At 45.8% G+C, this 22,731-nt stretch overlaps 1 protein-coding gene across 2 annotated transcripts; it reads right to left on the bottom strand.

Moving 5' to 3' along the window:
* Window positions 1-3,694: 3,694 nt before the first annotated feature.
* Window positions 3,695-11,313, bottom strand: VGLL2 (vestigial like family member 2). Of its 2 annotated transcripts, none has more exons than XM_087817579.1 (4): window positions 11,157-11,313; window positions 8,695-9,001; window positions 6,155-6,703; window positions 3,695-5,040 (listed from the first exon to the last, which is right to left on the bottom strand). In XM_087817579.1, exons 1-4 carry the CDS (start codon window positions 11,235-11,237, stop codon window positions 4,997-4,999), a joined length of 981 nt encoding a protein of 326 aa, XP_087673705.1. In that variant the 5' UTR covers window positions 11,238-11,313; the 3' UTR covers window positions 3,695-4,996. The 2 variants fall into 2 exon arrangements, with proteins under 2 accessions (XP_087673705.1, XP_087673704.1); XM_087817578.1 differs by having other exon boundaries at window positions 3,695-4,896.
* Window positions 11,314-22,731: the final 11,418 nt, after the last annotated feature.

The following is a 22,731-nucleotide window of genomic DNA, read 5'->3' as shown; positions in this document are numbered from 1 at the left end:
TCAAGGCTGGAAACAACTGGGAGTGTTCCTGAGGCTGCCTTGCCTTTTTAGGCTATGAGGGTCTCTCTGTGTTCAGGATAACATGATTGACAGCCCCACTCCAGTTCCAATTAGCACCCTATAATTTATTAGCTTCTGCTTTCAGATTATGCGCTAACTTCACAAATATTTCAACCACGGAAACAGCAGCTATCAAGTGTCTCTTTCCTGATCCAGCCTCTGGGGCTGGAGTGAAATACAAGGAAAGAGCGGTACAGTTGGTCTGTCAAGTGAGAATAATCATTTGTGTCTGAGCCTGTCTGAGGGCACGGTTCTCTGATTTCTCTTTAGGCCCGCACCAGTGTGCGTGCGCGCGCGCGCGCATGTGTGTGTGTGTGTGTGTGTGTGTGTGTGTGGTGTTTGTAGGTAAGTAGATTTTATTGTGCAGATACTGTGCTTGCATCATTACAGTTCCATTTCACTTATTCCTGGGAGATGAAAGAGAGCTGGTGTGGAGAACATGTGAAATTTGCATTTGCTTAACCTTGTTGCTTGTGTAAATATCAAAACTTCCATTCAGTACAAACAGCATCTGTAATAACCATGCTGCTTTTACGACGTTATTCCTTTTCTCCAGATTTTAGGAATATGTAATAAATAAGGAATAATAATAATAATCCTAAAATACTGTCAAGGAAGAATGGAATATATAGAGCAAAGCCTTTGACAAGTACAATCAAAATGTGAATTATTTCCGTGCAAATTATCAACAGACTTCAGGCAGTTTTATATAGGAATACTGTTTTACAGTTTTATTTTAAAAGTCTTTTCAAATATCTTTCCATTTTTTCTTCCATGCTTTGACACCTAACAAATTACATTTAAAATGCATTCTATGGAAATGCCATTTATATGGAAAGCAGTTTGTCGGTTTTCTTTTTAATGTCCTCAGTCTCCAAAGTAACCAGTAAAGAGCTCCTTGTTCATTTTGCTAGAAGGCGTATAGGTGCCCACACAGAGGCAGGGTTTGTGACTCTAAGAATACTGGAGGTTAAGGTTACCTTTAGAGTTGTTTCCCTCTGAGGCAAAGGGCAGAGGAGATGGAGTACTTCCCCATAAAGAGTGGCCAGACCTGCTTCCAGTCGGGGAGTCTGAGTCCCAGTACCCACCACTCCTGCTCTCCCTCCACCCAGGCCCAAAGGATTCTTCAGTCATTGCTCGAATTTGCCATCCATTGAAATAGAACTTCAAAGGGGAAACGGGACAGGATAGCAACTCCTTTTAAACTAAAGGAGCAGAACAGATAGAGTTCCCAGTAGTTGGGTGACTGAATTCTCAGCCAGAGGGCAATCGGCAAAAGGATTACTTGGTGGCGGAGAGCTGTCTCTCCCCCTTTCATCACCTCTCCCTCACTGGTGAGGCCAAGAGCAAAGGAAAAACTGCATGAAGAGGGCACAGAAGATCCCAGTGGGGACAATCAGGAGAGTCCAGTCTTTCTCTCAGGCCCCCAACCAGGTATAAAATAGGTAAACGCATCATGTTTGCCTTTTTTCATGCCATCCTCTTACGTCTCCTTTCCTTGAATGTCATTTTTTAACCGCCAGGGCCTTCTCTACATCCATGGTTTCACGAATATTAGCAAGACAGGCAGGGGAATCCGTATTCTGCATGACGCGGCGGGCCTAAAGAATGTCAGTGAGGGTTAATTCCCCAAAGTTCTCTTTGATGCTCTTATTACACGGAATCATTACAGTTTGGGGTCATCTTGCATTCCTACTTTAGGAACATATAACACGGAGGGAAATGCTCTTCTCCATGTGTCCTACGTGCCTGGTCACCGGAGCCCCGCTCAGCAGCCCGGACGGTCTGTTCAGGACTGCCCCAAAGGCCAGTTCCAGTGAATGAGTCCTCACCAGCAACCTGATAGTCAGGTCAGATGCAGCTCAAGAGAGAGGTCTCAGGAATCAGACTCCTGTGGCTGGGAAAGTGCTCCCTGTGGGTTCTGATCAGAGATCTGTGAGCGCTACTGCTGGTGCAGCACAGGAAAAGAGCCTCTTTCAGTGGGGACTTTGGAGAAGATGTCTGGTGGAAAATGCACTGCTGTGCTTTCTGCTCCACTGTGTACTCAGTGACAACTTCTAAAAAGCGAGCTGGAACTTAACGCATTTTACTCATGCTTGCATATTGCAGCGATCCATGCCAACGGAACATGGATTAAAAAAATCCACAGAGAAGTCCAAAGTTAATTTTAGCTATTACTTCAATGTCCAAACTTCAGGCTAACTCTTACATGACTTGGTTAGGTTGGGTGTGGAGAACCTCAGAGCAGTGAAGGCTAATTCAATACTGAAGTCAGTGGAGAGAAGCATTAAAATATCCTCTTGGACAGGGATGGAAATCTGCATCTGACCGACTGCTCTACATCTGACGGGGGGTCTGGACAATGTCCGATGGTAGTTCCCTTGAGGCCTGGGATTCTGTAGGGTCTATGGTTCGTCAGGCTTTGCTGCCCTGCCTCTTCCCTTCCTTAGTCATCTACTGGGGAGAAGAAATGAAGCCCACAGTTGAGAAGCCAAAGACAAATCAGAAGTGGACAAGCAGTCAGCACGGTGGGTAATGGTGCAGCCCCGGCACCCGGGCTGCCTGGGTTGGCATCCTGGCTCTGCCACTGACAAGCTCTGTGACTGGGCAAATTATTTCTCCTCTGTGAGCCTCAGTTTTCTTGTCCGTAAAAAGGGGATCATAATAATAAAAATCACCCAGAATTATTGTGAGGCCTTAATGAGTTGACCTGTATATAAAGCCCTCAGAGTAGTGCCTGGTATATGAAAAACAATGAACATGAGTTATTACTATTGTTATCACATCTTATGCAGTATAATCATATAGTACCTTCCATCTGAGCAAAACCCCTAATAGGCTGTTGTAATGACTGTAATCTATGTCAGAGCTTCCCAACACGATAGGGAGAGGGAGTGGGTAACTTTGTTAGGCCATGCTCTGAGTAAGTTCCCTTAACTGTCCCCAGCTCCTGAGATTATTATTCACGATACATTATATTTGCCTCTCATGTTACAATGAAGGCCAAGATTTGAACTGATATTTTTATGTGTTAACAATCTACAAGGGAAACTTGGGCATAACACAAAATATCTCTTTCAAGAGATACACAAATAATTTTGGTGTCATGAGAAAACCATTTCTTTCCATATATATGGGAATATATATATATCTGTATCCACACACACACACACATTGTCTAGTGGTAGCTTTGGTTTCTTAGCTTAGCTTATTCAAATATAAAAATGAACAATATTTCAAAGACACTTTTTAACCAATGTCTCTGCTGGCTTAAGAGTCTAGAATTTAAGAAGTAGCAATAATTCTTTTCTGGAAAAGAATAAATGTGTATCTGACTGAACGGTGTGCAGGGTAGTGCTTCCTGTGCCATCTCTATTTCTGACTTCATGAATACAAAGAGGTAAGCCCTGGGCTGCTGCAGGCCATGGTTGATCTTCTGGTTTGTAAAACAGAAGGGAGACCCATGACTTCCCATCTCCAGGCTTGATGTCAGAGCAGAGGGGTTAAAGGGTTTGACAGAAGAGCAAACACTTTGGAAAAACAAAAAGTCATATATATATATATATGTGTATGTGTATATATATATACACACACACACAATAAAAACAGAGTAATGTTACTTTTTGACAGCAGATCATATACTATAAATTATTTTATTCTACTAGAGAAAATCTAAGACATTTATTTTCTCTCTATGAAACAACACAGCGGCCTGGTAGTAAACAGACACCTTTAATGTTTATTTCTTCTTCCTCGCTTCCTTCAGCTTTGCCCACACACAGGCCCCTTCCTCTGTCCCAACACTAAAGTGACCACGTCATGACCACAGAGACTGAGAAAAATATCCGAGGTACTGGAGACTCCATGGAGCAACCCTTCCCCTGGTGGTGACTCCTACTTCTTCGTGGAGACAGCTGGGGTCTCCTGATGCTTTTTTTTTTTTTTTTTTCATCCAAGGGAGGAAAGAGCGAGGGACAAAATTTGTGGGAGAGAAGGCAGAGAAGGGTTTCTTCTTTCATCGTAAAATGTTCCTCGTAAAAAATATGATGTACACACACACACACATATAAAACATATCCAGTGCGATTGCCATTGTTCTGCCAGACACTGGGAAGTGCCACCTTGGTCGATGTATTTCTGGAGTTTTAAACAGTTGTCCTACAACAGCTGCATTTCAGTAAGACTTGGGCAGGTGGCTCCAGACGATCCACTTGCCACTCACATTCAGGCTGAGGCTTCCGCGTTCACAACCCGAAGGGAAGAAAGTGTGTCTTTGTGCCTGGAGTCGGGGCTGCGGGGAGGGAGTGGGCGGGAAGGGAGCTGGAGGCTGCGAGGTGAGGAAGAATCATCGGCTGCTTTGTCATTCTCTGCCGCAGTCTTCAACGCAAATACAAATACACGTGAAGTCTGAAGATACCGATATCAGTAGTGCTATGATCACACTACTCAATGAAATAATTCACATCAGCATAAAAAATATTCACACCGAAAAGTCCTTTTTTTCTTTCCCTCCTTCCAAGAAAACTTCTATCACCTAAGTGATCTCACCACAGATATTTCCAGTGATTTGCCCAAAAGTCTTTAACGTAATTCAGAGTCTTTGGATCTGCTCTTTTGGCAGAAAGAATTCTTTTCAGATGAAATGTCTGAGATGTGTGTTTTGGTTTTCCCGACACAGGGAGGGGTTCGCAGTCTCTGCCTTTCCCCGTGTCTTCATCCTTGACGTGAGTGGCACAGATGCTGAGCCTTCTGGCCGGTCAGGAGGGAAAGGGAAGGGGGAGCCCTGGTCAGCGGGTCAGCTCAGGAGGGACGCACCACAGAGGGAGTAGCGACGAGCTGCAAACCAAGATCAGAAGCTGTTACAAACCCACTCGATCCAGCTCTGGGTGTCACCAAGTGCGCTAGGCAGAGACCTACAGGGAGGAAGGTGGGCTGCCTAAAACCAGTACAGATCCTTGCTTTTGTCCTGAGGCTGCAAACCTGAAAGCAGAGAGAAAATAAAAGGGAGACAGAGGGAGAAGAGAGAGAGGGAGGGGAGAGAACGGGGTGGGGAGGGAAGGCACAAGATATTTAAGGAAAGAGAAAGAGAAAGACAAACACTGCTGTTTTATTGTGGAAGTCACAGAACTTATCTAAAGGGCACGAATGAATGTAAAAGCAAAGCCAACAGAAATGCCAAATCTCCTCCTGAGGGAAGGAGGCTGGGCAAAGCTACAAGGCAATGGTTGTATTTATAACTATTTTTTTCATCTGCCTAAAACTAAAGAAAGCAAAAAAGTAAACCCTTGTTTCAATGTACCTTTCAAATTCAACTCTTCAAGCAGAGACTTATTATTATTGTTTAAGTCATATTCTTGTTAAGTTTTATGTTCCTAAGAGATCTAATTTGGCAATTAAGTTGATATTAAGAGTAATGTTTCTTATAACTGTCACTAGGTGGCAAGACACCTCCCCCTCCCCGCAGGCGGCAGAGGATTTTAAACTACACCCGGCAGGTACTTTAGATCAGACTGTCCAATAAAACACATGGGAGCCACTGGCATAATTCCAAATTTTCTAGCAGCCACATTGAAAAACAGTAAAAAGAAACAGGTGAGACTTAGTCTTAATGATATATTTTACTTAACCTAATATAGTCAATATGCAATGTGATAAAAATAATTCAACATGCACTCAATATAAAAATATTAGTGAGATAAATTTTACTTTTTACTTTTTTTTGTACAAAGTTTTGAAATTTGTGTATGATGCACTTCAAGCACATCCCAGTTCGGCCTAGCCACATTTTTTTAGTGCTCAATAGACACATGTGGCTAGTGGCTACAGAGCCGAACAGCGTGGAACTAGAACCTTTCCAACAAACTGCGTATTTTTAAAATCCTCCGTAATATTTCCCAGCTAGGGCAGGGCAGGGTCCTAGTTTCTCATTCTGCCCCACTGAGGACCCCGGGTCCTCTGCCCCCTGAAACACGACCCCGCCCCGCAGACTCTCAGACACTGCGCCGCGGGGGCTCCACGGGGACCTACAGGGGGTGCAGGGCTCGCCCGGGGCGGGGCGGGGGGCCCAGCTCGGCCAGGCCACTCTCGGGCTTACCTGAGTCCACGCTGAGGCCCAGGCCCTGGGCCACGTCCCCCGCGGGGCCCGCGAAGGGTCCCCCGGGCGCGGCCCACGCGGCGCCGCCCGGCTCGCCCTTGGCCGAGAGCTCGCAGGGGGGGCTGCCCGGCGCGGGGCCCGGGGCGAGCGCGAGGCGCGCGGGGCGCCCGGAGGCCGCGGGCATCAGCAGCGGCCCGTAGCGCGGGTCGAAGTGCGGCGCGTAGACCTCGTGCACGGCGGCGGGCCGCGGGTAGGCGGGCGCCTGGGCGCCCAGCGCGCCGCCCAGCGCGTAGGGGTGGTGCGGGTGCGCGTGCGCCTGGTGCGCGTGCGGGTGCGCGGGGTGCGGGTGCGCGTGGGGCCAGGGGTCCGCGGCGCCCTGGTGCAGGTGGCTGTGCAGAGCGGCCGGCGAGTAGGGGTCGGCGGCGGCGAAGGGCAGCTCCGAGTGCGCGGCGGCCAGCGGGCTGCCCAGCGGCGTGGGCACGGGCGCCTGGTACGCGCTGTTCCAGAAGGAGGCGGGGAAGCTGCGCTGGCTCATCGGGAAGGAGCCGTCTTCAGGTCGGCCGGCGGGGCGCGGGAAAGGAAAAGAGGGGCTCGTCACCTGCGGGGCCCGCCCTCGGCCCGAGAGTCGCAGCCTAGCCTCGGGGCGGTGCCTTTCTTCCTAAGGGGGCCGTAGCCTGAGAACTCAAGCTACGGGCGCTGCAAAGTGGGGGGCCCTATGGGTGCAGGTCCGTTCCCTCGGATTTTGCAGACGTGTGCGGTGCGCAAACCCGTGGGCCGGCTGGGAGAGAAAGGGCGGAGAGACCTCCTCCCCAGGCCCCAGCTTCGGGGTTCAGGGCGCTTCGCCCAGCTGCGCGTGAGCGGCCTCGGGGGCGGCCGGCCTCCCGCTGAAGCTCCGTCGCCCCGCTCTTGGTCGGCCGCCCTGCCATCTCACTACCCCCTCTCGCGTTTCAGCCTCCCTCGCTCTTGAAAATGTGTCTCTGAGAGACTAGAAGTCCATCGACATATTTCAAAGTCTTGCTATTATTAGCCTCCTTTCTAGAAACCTTCTTCCAAATATTTTTTTTCCAAGAACTCGAGCAAAACAGTGAACTAGACACACTCAGGGCAGCTGTATTATTTGCACAAAGGGGCAGGAAGGAAAGTTCTTTTACGTTTTGATTAACAAACTTTCTGCATCAAAGTGTGGATGCCACACTTATATCATTATTATTGTTGTTATTATTATTATTACTTTCAGTATCACTGTTGACCCGGAGAGTCTGGAAGCATTTTAAGAGAATGGCATTTAGATAAAATGTGTTGGCTTTAGTGAGGAGGGAGGGAAAGAAAGACATTTAATTCAAGAGGCCTTTATTGAGCACCTCTGGGGAAAGCATCTGTACACATACTAGATAATTTAAAATACTTTAAAAATACGTTCAAAGTAATGAACATCTTCCTATTAAAATATTTAAGTACCTGAATAATAAAAAGAATGTTCTTTATTTAAAACTGATGCTTTTGGAGCTTGTCTAGGCAAGGCTTTTACAAACTGTCAGACTCAAGGAAAAAAAAGGGAGGGTAAGGGTGGTCATTTCCCCCAAAATGCAATATTTGTTTTCTTTTAACAACAAAGTCCTGATTTCTCAGCTTGGTACACATTAAAAACTAAGCTTAGTGAGAAAGTTTACAAATAGTTAACCCTACCCTTGTCTTGGTAATAAAAGGGGCTCAGGTTTCAGAACAGAAGGGAAATTTAGCTGACCTGTCCAAGAAATCACTGCCCCAAACCAGATAAAGCAGTGCTTTCTGGGAAGGGTAGAGCAATCAAGAAGGGTGTGTTTTGGGGAACACCCTTAGAGATATTCTGGCTGTACCTAAATTCTTATTTTTTTGTTACTTTACTTGCTTATTGAAAAATGTTTTCTGCTTCAAGATTTCCCAAGTAATTGAAACCTGACAAAAGGCACAGACAGGTTTTAAGAGACTTTCTTCAGTGGGTTTTGCTTGCAGTGGGGCTTAGGACCATTTCTTCTGGACAAATTTTCAGAAACTGGGTAGGGGCCCTGTAAGTTGTAGTATGTGAAGGTTCTCCCCCCTCTTCCTGGCCTTGGAGAGTATGGGAACCCTCAATTCCCACAGTGCATTTACATACATTTTTCTGTTTGTCTTAGGGCCATCTCCAGGGATAGTTAAGAGGAAGAGTATTACTCTAATTTTAGAGGCCAGTAAATAGAGTGACCTCACAGAGGTTAGGAGACTTGCCCAAGGTCATATTGCTAGGAAGTGGTGGAACCAACACACCAAACCAGTCCTCCCAATTCCAAGGCTGGTGTGTTTTTATCTAGGTCACCGCTCTGCTCGCCTCTGCCTCTTGGAGGAGAGAGCTTAGGCCTGTACCTATTCCTTCCTCGATTTCCTTACCCATTCCCAGATGCCCCTCCTCACTTCTTCTCTGGCACCTAGTGTTCTTTCAGCTGCATCCCCCTGAGCCCCCCTAGGCGGACCCCAGGCTGAGGGGGCTCTCCATTTGGCCCTCGCCAGTGGAGCCCGATACTCACCCCGCCAGGGCCCAGAGCCCCTCGGCGCTTTGCTGCTTGTACAGCTTGGGGTGTAGCTGCTAGGCTGGCTCAGGGCCCTGCTGAAGTGCTCGTCCACCACGGAGCTGATGTCCCCCTGGAAATACGTGAAGAGCACGCAGCGGGAGTTGATGTACTCGGCCTCTGGTGGGCGCTCCTTCTCCGGGCTGCCTTCTTCCTCCTTTATACTGGCCGGGGTTTGGCTGGAAAAAGAGGAGCTGCCACTGCTGTCGCTGGGGCTGGCGTTGCACTCTTGGGCTTCCTGCATCTTGGAGTAATAAGCTAGCTTCTGCTCAGAGAGAGAAAGAACAGAGCAGTCAATTTCGAAAGAGATGGCAAATAGGTTCAGACTCCACTTCCTCACCTGATCCCTGAGGTGTCCCCTGAACAGGGGTGGGTTTACAAGGGGGCAGACTGCCCTTCCCGATTTCCCTGTCACCCGGCATCGGAATCGCTGCCGGGCCACAGGCAGAGCTCCGAAGGTGTCAAGGTGAAGGTTGTGGAAGACACCTAGGTAACCAGGTCATGAATGGAGTCTGACGGCGGAGCCAGGCTGGAGCAGATGTACGGGGGTGGGCAAAAGAAGGTTTACATAAAACAAATAAATACTGCGATAATACATAACTAGTAATGCAAAAATAAACTCTGTTTCCCGTACTCACCATTGTAAGCCTACTTTTGCTTACCCTTGTATTTTTTAAAAACCAGCCTCCAAGAGTAAAGGGCAGCCAGTCCAGTTAGGGTCTGACTGTTCCCTGCCCGAGAATCCAGGGCAGAGGCCCAAGAGGCAGGATTAAGCATCCTCATGACGGAATATGAAAATCCACTCCACACAACCGGGCTGTAAACTAAGCGCTGCCGCCGAAGGTTTGAAATAGTTCCACTTAGGAAAGAATCGTGCGGGGGTAAAAAGGTGAATGACACCCTGACGTGGGTCGTTGTAATGCGTGCGAGTGGATATTTGTTTGGTTGCCCACACACTTTCCACTTAAAAGTCTGTCTCAGTTTTTAAAGAGAACTTCTTTTGAGTAAAGGAAAACCAATGGCTATGAGAACGTCCACCCTTGCCATCTCTGGGCACACTGAGGAAACAAGTAATAAAAAAGGAGCAGCAGAAGATCTTGGCCGTAAATAGTGACTATCTGATAGTGATTTTAAAAAACGAAGTACAACTGATGAAAACATTTTCTTAGAAATGAGCAATGGACTGAATGTAATGTTAAAGCATTGTGCAGGCAGGGATGGCCTGACCATACCAAAAATGCACAGAGATCTTAATGCGATAGATTGGTCCAGGGCCAGCGAGGAGAAATGAACAAACAGAAAACCAGCCCCCCTCTCCTCTTTGCAATAGTTCCAGCCTAGGAAGGAAGTAGGCTGGGACACTGAAGTCAAAGCATTACTTAGCAATATCACTACTCCTACCACATTCCCCCTTGGCTTACCATGAGGGACACTGGTGATTCCTAAAATTAACATTGAGACTCAACAAACTCCTGTCTGGGAAGTGAAAAGGGGGGGGGGGGGAGGCAAAAGCGGAATAAACATTTTGAATTTGCAAGCAAAATTGGAGAAAGCCTGGATGCTGAGGTTGGGGTGCATTTCAGTTCCCCCAAAGCAGGAGTCTAGGCCCTCACTTTCCAACCTGGTCCGGCCTCCTGTGGCCCCGGATGTGATCTTGGTCTTTTCCTGGACTAGTGTCCTCAGTTTTCACTACATCAGCCGTGGAAACAGAAAGAACTGTTCACCAGACACAGCCCAGAGAAAAGAGAAATAGGAATAATTAAAGGAAACTTGAGTTTGCAGAGCCGAGGCCCGGTGGTCTTATTAAAAGTGGGTTTGTTGAGGGCAGGGCAGCCCTATCAGTCCTTCACCTCCTGAAAGGTAAAGTGTTATCTATGAAGCTTGCCTCTGCCCAGCTGTACCCCAATAATACTCCCCCAAACTTTGCAAAACAAAGATTATGAAACCAACGTGTTTCCTGTGGTTCTCTTTGTAACAAATTCTCTGGTTCTGAAATTAATTGGTCTGACAGTCTTAAGAAATAAAACGGAAAAAAATATATATGCCTTAGCTAAGTTTGCAGGGATGAGAACGCGGGTCTTCGCATCTCCAACAGAAAGACGGAGACAGGCCTTTGCTCTGGCTGGGGCCGGAGTTTGGTTTCCCACGAGCGGGCTTGGCGCCGTCTCCCCGCAGGCGCGACCCTCCTCCGAGCATTCCCCGCAGAAACGCGGGCGCGCCCGGGGCTGAGCGCCTGCCGAGGGCGAACCGGTTAGCTCGGCGGCGGGCGCAGCGCGGGCAGCCCGGGCATCGGGCGGTGCCCGCCGCTGGTCGCGCGCCCGGGCCCGAGCGGAGGCGCCGCGGACCTCGGTGCAGGCGGCGCGGGCAGAGGCGCGGGCGCGCCACGCTCCCCGAGGTCCCGGCCCGCGGGGGGCACGTACCTGGTGGTAGGGGGTGTAGGCGGCTGCGAAGTAAGGCTGGTGAGGACCGTAGACTTGGTACATAACATCCAGACAGCTCATGGCTCCCCGCAGCGGAGACGGCTCAGAGTCCGCTCGTCAACTCGCGGCCGGCGGGGCGCGGGGCTGCTGCAGGGGCCGCGCTCGGACCCCGGCTCCCGGGTCATGGGCGGCGGGGCGAGGGGCCGCGCGCTCGGTGCCTCGGGATCGCGCCCGAACGCTCCCCTCCCGGCCCCGCAGCTCCGGCCGCGACCGCGCTCCGCACAGAAGCGCCCCGGCTCCCGCTAGTGGGCATTTAAACCCCACGCCCGGCTGGCGTGCTGACGCCACCCCAGGCCGCGGAGGGGAGGGCAGGGCGGGGACGGGAGGGGAGGGGAGGGGGGAGGGGAGGGGAGGGGGGAGGGGAACGGGGGCCTATGGAGAGCGAAGGACCAGGACCCGGGGATTTGAGGGTGTGTTTGTCGGGGCTCCCCGGCCGCCAGGGTCGCCGAGCTGCGCAGCCTGGGGACTGAGCCCCGGGCTTCTCGCCTTGCGGTGCAGGGATTCCCCAGGTTAAAGGTGGAGAGACCGGGGCCGAGAGAAGCGGGGAGGGGAAACGAGGGTTCTTACATTTGAAAAGCGAGAGAAAGTGGGTGCCTGGTGGGGAAGAGCCCTGCGGGAGAGCCCCGCCCCACCCCGCAGAGCTGAGTGCGCGCGTGCAGCCGGGGTCGCGGGGGCGGACCCTCTGCTCCAGGCACCTGCGCGCGGTGCTGGGCGGGGCGGCGCGACCCCAGGGCCTCCGGGAGAGCCCGGGCCTCGCAGGCGGGGTGTCTGAGGAGTGCGGGGCTCCTCCGCGGGCAGCGCAGGGACCGGCGCCTGCAACAGCTGCTCCGCCCCACTGCCTCGCGCCTTCCCACCGGCGCACCCAGCGCCCGCGCGCACACCTCAACTCCACTCTCGGGGCGGGTCCCTTCTCCCCGCCCGGCCCGGTCCCGCCCCTTTCTCTTTGAGGGGCTGCACCCTAACCCGCTGGGTTCGCGCCGCTCACGCCCGGCCTCCGGCTGCTCCGGGGGCGAGCTGCTTTCGAGGAGTCCCCCAGGCGGGCCCCAGCCCCCGGCGGCCCGCGGCTCCTCGGCGCGTCCTGGAAGGTTCGGTAACTTTGAGACAAGGACTCGCCAGCTGCGGGAGGAGCCATCCTAGTGCCTGCAGGAAGGTCAGAGAGGCCTTTCGCTGCCTCTTCAGCCCCCGGTGCTGCGATTCTGCTCATTTTAGAGAGGTGGAGGGTGTGCGCAACTGTGAGGCGCCCCCCCCCCCCCATTGTCTTTCCTGCCCGCAGAATATCCCTGGCTCCCGCCTGCTACCGGAGACGCTGGACGCTCTCCGTCCGGGCCAGGCATCCCTGCCCCGCTCCCTGGGGAGCGCTGTGACCGGGAGCCCTCCGTCCCACGAGGTCTGGGATGACTTGAGAACGGCTCCCCTATGGCTGGTCAGGTGGCAGAGGCTGTTTCGGAACTCATGGTGGGCCAGACTTGGGGGGGCAGAGGGAGGGCAGAGCTTGGGAGCATTGAGAGCCCAGACCCAGGCCAGAGGCAGCGAGGATTACCAGTGCAAGAGAACGCTAGTTATCCCTGAGTTTAAGCGCAACAGAAAGGCTGACATCGATTCTCAGGCTATAAAACTGCGAACAAACGCACACTTATAGATCTATTTATCTCTAAAACGTGACTATTTTAAGCAAATTGTTTTAGGGTGGAATTTTTTGTTTTGTCCGAATTATAAATGGGTAACGGCTCCATGTCCCCAATTCGATTTGTAAATGGTGAGCCCGCCTGGGCGATCGGAGAGTTTCTTTCATTAACTATGATGTATCTATTTGAACGAAAATTAAAATAAAAAAATAAAGGCACGCCTTAATCCAGTTTTACCGAGCCTCTAATCCTAGAGGCGCTGAGCTCTGCGCGCTTTTGGAGCCTCGGGCCATCCAGGCGCACAGGTGAACCAGAACATCTCTCTCCTTCCTACCCGAGTCCTACCGCCCAGGGGTTTCGGAGATCAGCCGCCGCTTATCTACCTTTCCTCCGGTGGCAAAAGAGGGAGCTGTCATCTGAAGAACCAAAGCGCGCCCCCTGAATGCGGGGAAGTGGGCGTGCGGGTTCCAGTCTCGCTCCCCAACGCGGTACACCCCAACTAGGGCCGCTCCACCGCACCCCGCGCAGGCCTGGGTCAGGTCTCAGGATGTGCAGGACCCTAGGTGCCCACGCGGCCGCCGTGCGCGGGGCAGATCGCTGCCCGTCGGCGCGGCCCCCGCAGGCCACCCTTCCCCCTTTTGCTCAGGTCTCCCTGTCAGCCCCTGGGCAGAGAGGCTCTACTCGGGCTTCCTCCTGTTGGGGCGTCTGCAGGCGGAGCACCTGCCCGGGAGCGCGCTCCGGGCTGCGCAGCCCGGGCTCCAAGCTCCGCAGGTGACCGCAGCGCTGCGCGCAGAGCGGCGGGAGGCGAGCTCGGGCGCGCGCCTCCCAGGAGGAGGATGCCGGCTCCGGTCCGCGCTCACCTCCCAGCAACCACCTGCTGTCCCGTATACCCATCACTTCCACGTTTTTATTTCGCTTTGGCCACGGAACTAGAAGAACTCTGACTTTCCCACAAATTCGGGAGACAATAACGACAAGGACCGTAGGAGCAGCGATTCCCCACATTTTGAACGAAGAAAAGGAAGATAATTTCACTCCAGTGGCCTCAGGCTGCTTTCGGCTCACGTTTCTCAATCTCTCATACTCGAAACAGTTTTCCAAAACCCGGCCAGAGCTAAGTAAGGGCAATTATTGTCTGCACAGGAGTTACAGGGACACAGGGAACTGGGCCAGTGAGCGCCAGCCTGGGGTCCAGGCAGGGATGCCCTACCCTCCCCCAAGCGCAAAGCGAGGGGGAAACAAACATCCCGCAGTCTAAACCGGGCCCGGCGGAGGCGTGTCAGCCTCTCCCGCAGCTCGGACCCGCCGCGCTCACCCGAGGTGGTGCCTCTCAACCTGCTGAGCTCCCCTCCCGCGTCTACGCCCAAGTGGAAAACGAAGCGCATCAGCCGCACCCTCCTCCAGCCATTCAAAACACCAGGACGCAACACTTCACAAAAGTCGGGCTTTGATTCCCACCCTCGGGAAGGGGCCGCAGGAGAAAAGAAAAACCTGGGGGGAAAGTCTCTCTCTTCCACCCACCTAGTTATTTTAGGAGGAGAGACTGCAAACCAACCAGTTAAATGTCCCGGAGCTTGGGTCCAGTGGACAAATAAATTAACACCCCCAGAAAGATAAACCGTTACCAATTGCATCTAATCGAATTTCCTTTTAAGTTCCTAATTGGGCAGAGACACGATCAAAACTCCCTTTAGAAATGGATTCCACTGTACGAAGCTTCCTAGCAATTTACTGAGCTGCCAGGAGGGAGTTTGCCACACGAGAATGAATTCCATTACAGTTTCCTTTGAGTACCCCAGTTCTAAAGCACAACTCTAAAAACATCTAGAACTGTGGAAATAAAAGTTACCTTTATTCTAAAAGTTAATTAAGGAAGTTAAATTACTTTTGGATGAATGCATGTTTCAAGATAGCATCACCATGAAATTTTTTCTCTCCAGAAGGATTGCCTGAGTTTTTGGTAAGCTAACTACATTCCCTTCTGAAATTTTCTGTCTACCTTGTCATCTTATCCTGAAAACAGCAAAGAAGCCGCTTAAAGGAAGGACGTATGAACAGAACTGATTTGGAGAACTGACCTGCAGCCAGCCCAGGCCCTCCCTCGCCCAGGGTTTATTAGAGCATTGAGTTTATGTGTCTTATTCAGCCAACCGAACGGGGACAATACAGTGGTGATCTCCTCGACTTCTAGACTCCTAAACCAACCTGTGCCTGTTTACAGAGCAGAGCTGTGTTCGGAATTTGGAGAGTAGCTGACAAAGTTTTGTGGATTCAAACTATTAACAGCATTAGTTGAAAACATGTTTGCAGAAGCCAGCTTTTTCGGGCATGGAGTGTTCCTTAGCAATGATGCTCTGGTAATTAATGGTCTGAGTAATTAAGAGTCTGAATGGCGATTTTATTTTAAAGAAATAAGAAAAGAGGAATTCCTGTGCTCTGAAAACTCACTAAAAAGCTAAGTGGAGGAATTCCAGGCTGACCTAGTGAAAAACCAAGGAAAAGAAGGTTTAATTCTTTTCATACAAACTTAAAGTGCTTCTTACCAGTGTTTTCAAGTAAAAATCCTTCATTGTCTGACTTAATGAATAGATGAGATTACTTTGTAATTATTGACATATATTTGATTATTACAAAAGTGTTAAACTTTCCCCCCTTTATATTTTAAAGCTATTTTCATGTCATGTACAAGTCAACTTCAGCTTAGGTGAAATAATCACAACTTTCTAAATTTAATTTTCTCTTGAATTTATGTTGCCATTAACACCCAGTTCTAAGAATACAAATATATTTTATTTATATTTCAGAAATGAGTTCTTTTAATGAGTCTCTATGAAATGCATACTATAAAGATATTATACAAATATAATTCAGATGACCCAAACTTTTAGAAATGATAAAAAATGTTAAAAATAGAAATTTGTAATAGATGTGTGTAAAATATTTTGGTTTGTTAGATTTTTACAAGAGAGGAAAAGTTAGAAGGAAATCTACATTCTCTAATATTTACTTGGACACAAAGAGTTAAGTCCAAGAACATGTAACAATTATTTATTAATGGGAAGAAGTTGTTTTTCATCATTATTTAGCTAGCAAACTCATTTTACTTGCCTGAAATTTCTGACAACAGTGAAAAAAAAAATTTTTAAGACACACTCTGGCCATAACAGTGTAGAAACTAGCATGTGTGTGAAACTCCTTTTGGAAGGTACCATAGAGGAATCTGCAGATTCAGAAGGTGGAAGTGGACTGAAGGATTTAAACTGTTGACTTAGATATTTGACAGTTTTGTTGTTGATCCATTTCCCAACTTCTGTTTATAAACGTCATCTCAACAGGATGCTAAAGGGATTAGAAGGAGGCCGAAGTAATCACAGAAGGTGAGGATCCCCATCTGAGGGTGATGTTCTGTCACATGCTTCAGGAGATCTTGAAACAGCTTCTTAGAAACTCAGAGGAAGTTCCCCTTGGCATTGTGGAGGGATTTTTAGCACTGGCTGGTAGACTGGCATTGTCTCCCGGATTTCTTCGGTAACTGTGACTGATTTTTAAGCAAATTTCATGATGACATAAATGAATTCAGATGAACTATGCCTTAAGTAAAAACACGTAGTCTGAGGTTCAATAGTGCATCAGGACACAGCCAGAAGACACCAAAGCAGAACACACTCTTAATTTTTGTTCTTAACTTCACACTATAAATACTGTGCATACTATTTTAAAGTGAAAGTCCAGTTGTTAACTATGAAATTTAAGTTTCATCGGCTGTTTGTTTGTTTGTTTTATGAGAGGCATGAATCAACCAACTTGTAAAATAATCCAAACCGTGACATTTGAAAAAATTTTTAAAGTTTAAAAAATTTGAAATGTACAATTTAATAAATAGCATATCATTTTATATGCCTCATGCAGGATATTGGCACACATGAGTCCAGGAGGAAATCTGGTAGTTCTCCAGATAACTTGGAATGAAAACCAGCTAACTATGACCATATAAGAAATCAAACTGAAAAAGTCAGGTCTCAAAGTGGCTTTCACCAAGGAAACTTCTTTTCATATTAGTAGGTTAATGTTTGTGCTCCTAAGCATAGCTAATTCTTTCTCCAAACACATGTGCTCGGAATGTGGTCATGACCTTAGTAATGTCTGTTGATGTTTGTAAATATTTTAAGAAGAGAATGATTCTGCAATGGTTCAAAACAAACATATGTTTTCTCCCCTTAGCTTTCTTTTTCTCCCTGGGAATTCAGGGGCAAAATAAATTTGAAGCCCTGATCTGCATCAACGTACAGAGTTTTGTCCCTGGGTATATGGGGGAGTAGCTATCGCAAGGCACTACGCTTTATTCTTTCAGGTAAACTTTTGTGTAATGCAGCCTAATAACACCATTACCAAACAACTATTGTTGTTAGAAAAATAGGTTATATCTGTGCATTTAAAATAAAGTGCTAAATTAAGGCAACCATACAAACAAGTTAAAAAGAAACAAAGGTTCTTTTTCACCTTGGGTGGTAGATCTGTAAACTGCAGAGAGTTATTTCAGTAGAGAGAAAATCCCAAATAATAGGTGTCAAAAAGAAGGCATTTCAAAGCACATGTTGTCCAATAGTTATGCAGGCAAGTAGCTGGAGAGAACCCCAGCCTTTTAGAATGGGAGGGGAACGGGGAGGGGGATGTTGCTGATCGCCACCTTTGAAGCACTTGAGGTGTGGTGGCAGACTTAATCCCCGAGTGCCTGGAGCTCTAAAGGTCACATACTTTGGGATCTCAGCCCACTGGCCACATTTCATGCGACACTGCCTGCCTTGTCTGTGAAAGCAATACAGCCTCAGCCTGATGACATTACTCAGTTACTTTCTTAAGAATGGAGGAGACTAAAGCGCAGCATCGAAGAAGTGATGGGCTGGAGAGCAAGACCCAGTGTTCTGACTGTGGTGTGACTCGCAGTCTGTTCATCTACAAAAGAAGAAACTGGACTAGGTGATCTCTATCTAAGGATATTTATGGCTCCAAACTCTGAAAACTCATGTTAGATTTGAAAATAGTACATAAGTAATGTTTATAAACATTTCTGATATTATTTCCAACCTAAGATCCTTTTTGATAAATAGCACATTATAAACTACTTCAAAATGAATAATTTTGTTTCCAAAATTCTCACATAGCAGGGACATATTCTTAAAGGTTGGACAGAATTAGCACTTCACAAATATTTTATTCAGTCTTTCTAACAGCACTATTATCATCTTCATTTCACATATTAGGGAGTTGATGTTTAGGAGTTCAATAATCCTTCAGAGGTCACAGAGCCAAAAAGTGGGAGAGCCAGTACTCATATTTGCATTTTACTGACTCCACAACCTCTTCTCTACTAGCTGGCTAGCATAGTTTCCTACTCTGACTCACAAGAAGGATTTACTTGGATCTAGGCTTTGTCTAGGGAATTGCTCCATAAATGTTCAGTTAAGATCTTAATGGCTGTATAATGTTCCAATATTAACTTAGCAGGGCCTGGGATTTAAGCATCTATTAATAGCTTATATCTTGATAGACACTGAATTGCACAAATAACTTTGATTTGGTACTTACCAGATTGCAATAGGTTATCATAGCAACGTGTGGGCTTTTTTGGTATTATTTCCTTCTATATGTAACAAGTACATTCTCATTATAGTCTGACAATAAGAAATCAAGTTTATAAATTACATTTACTACATAAAATTAGGGGCTACTGGCCATTTTCCCTAGATTTATTTTGAACTAGATATTCTTATATTTTATAAACAATAATATGGGTCAGAGTCCCATTGGATAAGTGTATAATTCATAACGTAAGTCCTGACCACTGCAGAAATGAAGAACTGAACTATAAAATTAAGAAATTTTACAGATAAGAAAAGTGCTTCTTTTTTTAAAATTAAGCATTTCCTTGTCTGTTTTAGTATTTTTGTCCCTAGTTTTAGTGTTTGGATGTTCTTAAACAATATACTGTTTAGTTTTGTGTGTTTATGAAATTTATGTAAGTTGATTCATACTACATATAGTCTTCTGTGACCTGCTTCTTTCTCTAAAATTTGTTTTTGCTGTTTATTTATGCTGATGTGTTAAGCTGTAGTCCATTTATTTTCTGCTGCGTACACTGCTGTATAATAGTCTGCTATGGGGAACAAAACCACAGCTTATTCTGTTGTTAATGGGCATTTGAATTGTTTATAATTTTTTTTTATGAATATGTCTTCTAGTACATACTAGAATTTCTCTAAAGACATAGCTGGGAATGAAACATCTAGTTATAGAGTTTATGTGTGTTTAACTTTATGAATTAATGCCAGTTAATGTACTTATGATATTGATTGTACCCATTTGTACTCACACCAGTAGGGGATGAGAGAGTTCCAGTTTCTAAACATTCTTGCTAGCACTTGGTCTTATCAGTTTTTAAATTGGCCAATATGTTCCCTCTTTTTATATTTTCTAAAAGATTTTGGTTATAATGAAATATTCTAGCAAATATTGTTTGCAGAGGTTAACACAAAACACCCGAACCTATTCCTGGAGTTGTTTTAAAAGACATTGTATATATCTGTTAATGAATATTTAAATCTCTTCACCTTGGAAGGATCAGAGTTTAGGAAAATTATAGCAGCAAAGTATCCCCACGGGTTGGATCTAGCATTGTTTATCTTTTTTGTGCTTGTGTTATCTAGATTCTTTTTTATGATGAAAGTAATTTACATCTGTGCTATGGGGTAATTCACATTTGTATATGAAGTCTAATAAAAGTTAAATACAGAAAAAAAGGTAGATACTAATTCACCATCTCCTGACTGGTCAGTAGTCTTGGAAAGTATTCAGCAATTTGTAAAAAAACCCCACAACTCTGCTTGTTAAAATTTGGGGATTTCCTTGCTGGGGAGGATGGGTAGACTAGCAAGCTCTTTGGGAAAGTAGCTTGGGGAAATCACAATCGCACCTCAAATCTTATGTTTCTCAGCTGCTGGAAAAGGAAGGAAATCTACTTTAGCATAGGTAATCAAATACACTTTGCTCTGAAAGTCAGGGAGCACAGAGAATAATTATCTTACTCAGGAACAAGTGTTCTTTGTTTAACTGTTGCATGGTTGATGCCCACGGTTGTTAAATCAGGTCACCATTCCAATTTATTCCAATGGATTATCATGGCAATCCATTCGGGACACATTTCCCATAAAACCTTTATTGCAAAGGTTCAGCTCTTTTACAACTGCCAGAAGATTAGGTTACTGCTTGTAGTAACTGCTCATTTATGTTTTTCAGTCCCGTAACAAGGACTTTCAAAACATTTTACTTAACACATTCCATTTCTACATCAACAAGATAGGCTTCAAGTGTGATGCATTTCCAGACTGGCTTAAATTTGAGACATAAGTGCACTTCAGAATTTAAATGGAGTGGAATAAATAAACGAACCATACAAGAGTGACCTAACTTGCATTTGCATGTCTAGGCTAACTGCTCAGGTTTATCAAAAGAGTCTGAGATACACCAAATACTCACACTTACTCTTGACTTCTAACTTGCAGTTATGATGTAAATAAACTTCACAGGTGGTGAGTCAAAACTGGAAGACACAATATCTTAGAGAAAAATCACCAACTAAATTGCAAGATTTCTTTATATTTTCTTCCTTTCTCTTTTTCCTTGGGTACATTAAGACAATTTTTTTATAAAGGTATAATTTGCATATGGAAAAGTTTATCTTTTGTGTACAAACGCTGACAACAACAATCAAAATACAGATCAGTTTTATCACTAAAAAAGAAAAAAATCCCCTCAAGCTCCTTTGTAGTCAACTCCTGACCCCTCTCACTCCCAAACGCTGACAACCACTGACATGTTTTCTGCCCCTGTAATCTGCTTTTCCAAGGATGCCGTAGAAACAGAATCATGCATTATGTAGCCCTTCTTGGTGCAGCTTCTTTCACTTAGCAATATGCATTTGAGAATCTTTCAGGTTGTAAAAGTGAATGACTACTGTCTTCCTTTTTACTGCTGAGTAGTATTCCGTTGTATTGATGCATCACAATTTGCTTACCCATCCACCTGTTGAAGAACATGGGGGTTGTTTCTAGTCTTTGAATATTTCTTTTTTACTTTCCATTTCTTCAAGATAAAGAAGTAAGTCACAATTTATACAAGAATAAAACTAATAGGTTATTTCCCACTCACATAGTGATTCTCTTTTAGGCCTGAGTTGTGAGCTGCCTTTAGATAGGTCTCTGAGCCTGTCCCTCACTTGTGCTTTCCTTTGGCTTGCCTCCTAAGTTAGAGAATTGTTGTACTATGCTACACTTGAGTCTGCCTTTTCAAACCTTTCTACAGATTCTCAAAATTACTACTAACGCTCTCATGGAAACATGACTTTATTTCAGAACTCGCATTGAAATAATACATTCAGTGGTGCGATTATTTGATTAATTTCTATGCTTTTCACTTGCTTTTAAACTCCATGAGGAGACCATGTCTTCTCTTGCTTACTTATTACCCCAGGACCTAGCATAATTCAGAACCCACAGTAGGCTCTAAATATGTATTTCTGGAACGTACTAATACTTGTACCATTACTCTAAGCAGATGAGTTTGAGAATTCTCAAAATAATTTCTCGAAATTATTCATCTATCTATCATCTATGTATGTATGTATGTATGTATGTATGTATGTATCTATCATCATCATCATCTATCTATCTAGATGACTAACTCCTCTTATTTCCTCATTACCTTTCTCACATTCTCCTTAATTCCTTTGGTACTTTGTTGTATAAATAATTTCTTTTTTTCTTTTTTTAAATATTTTTCCCCTCTCTCCAATTACTGCTTCCCTTCATCCTGAAAACATGTGGTGCCCCATCATTTAGGAGTCACCACTGAATGTTAACAGTCCTCCTTCCACGAGCTCAGGTAGCCAGGGCCGATGGGGGCTCAAGAGTCGCAGAGCCCTGGGATAAATGGGTGTGTGGGTGGGAATGTAGGTAAGGAGGCTGAGAAGGGCACTATGTTAGGTCATCTGAGAAGCAGTATCTGAAGGAGAAAAAAAGTCTGGGGAGGTTATTGACACAATTCTTCAGTCTAAAGCCACAGCAAGATGGAAGAATACAATCTCGGCATTAGCACTGCCTGTTCTAGACATTTAGGGGGCTGGGGTGAGAGTTCAAATGGAAGCCCAAATACCCTTTGTTTAAATATTTAAGAGTTAAAACTAAAGCCAACAAATGTAAATGGAATAGGATATATTCTCCTACCTTGAAAATATATTTTATGACAATAAATAAAAAATATGAGTGACATCATATATTATCTGACTTAAAGTAGGCAAAATAAATAACAACTGCAATTAACTATTATTGCACATGTTTAGATATTCTGTTGATGAATTGCTGATGTGTGGATGAGTAACAACATAGCAAAATATGACAAAACATTTTTCTTGTCTTCATTTTAGCAAAATTACTATGTTGTCATGAAGATATTAACAAACCATGTTTTCTATCAAAAATAATGTCAAACTAAACAACTTCCTTTGAGGCATTGTAGTTTTTTGATAGTTTTTACTAATTTTAATTTGGAAAAACATTGCTTTCCTAAGGCAGTAGCAACTGGATTTATCAGTAAGGTTGTTAAAGGAATAATTACATTTGGAAATAAACCATGAATTTTACAAATCAAGTTCAAATATTGATATGGTTTAGCATATGAGAAATTACCTTTGTTACAGAAAATATTACATTTTAATTTTATCATATAAATTGCTCTCATTTACATAACAAAATTTACTATCTCTAAAAGCAATGTCTAAAGTACATTCTTAAGTGCTTTTTTTTCAAAAATTTAAATATATATTCCAAAGAAAAAAA

The sequence above is a fragment of the Miniopterus natalensis genome, chromosome 5, assembly GCF_054644295.1.
Source record: "Miniopterus natalensis isolate mMinNat1 chromosome 5, mMinNat1.hap1, whole genome shotgun sequence".
NCBI classification, from domain to species: Eukaryota; Metazoa; Chordata; class Mammalia; order Chiroptera; family Miniopteridae; genus Miniopterus; species Miniopterus natalensis.
Note: the sequence above shows the minus strand (reverse complement) of the source record. Positions and strands in the feature narration are given on the sequence as shown.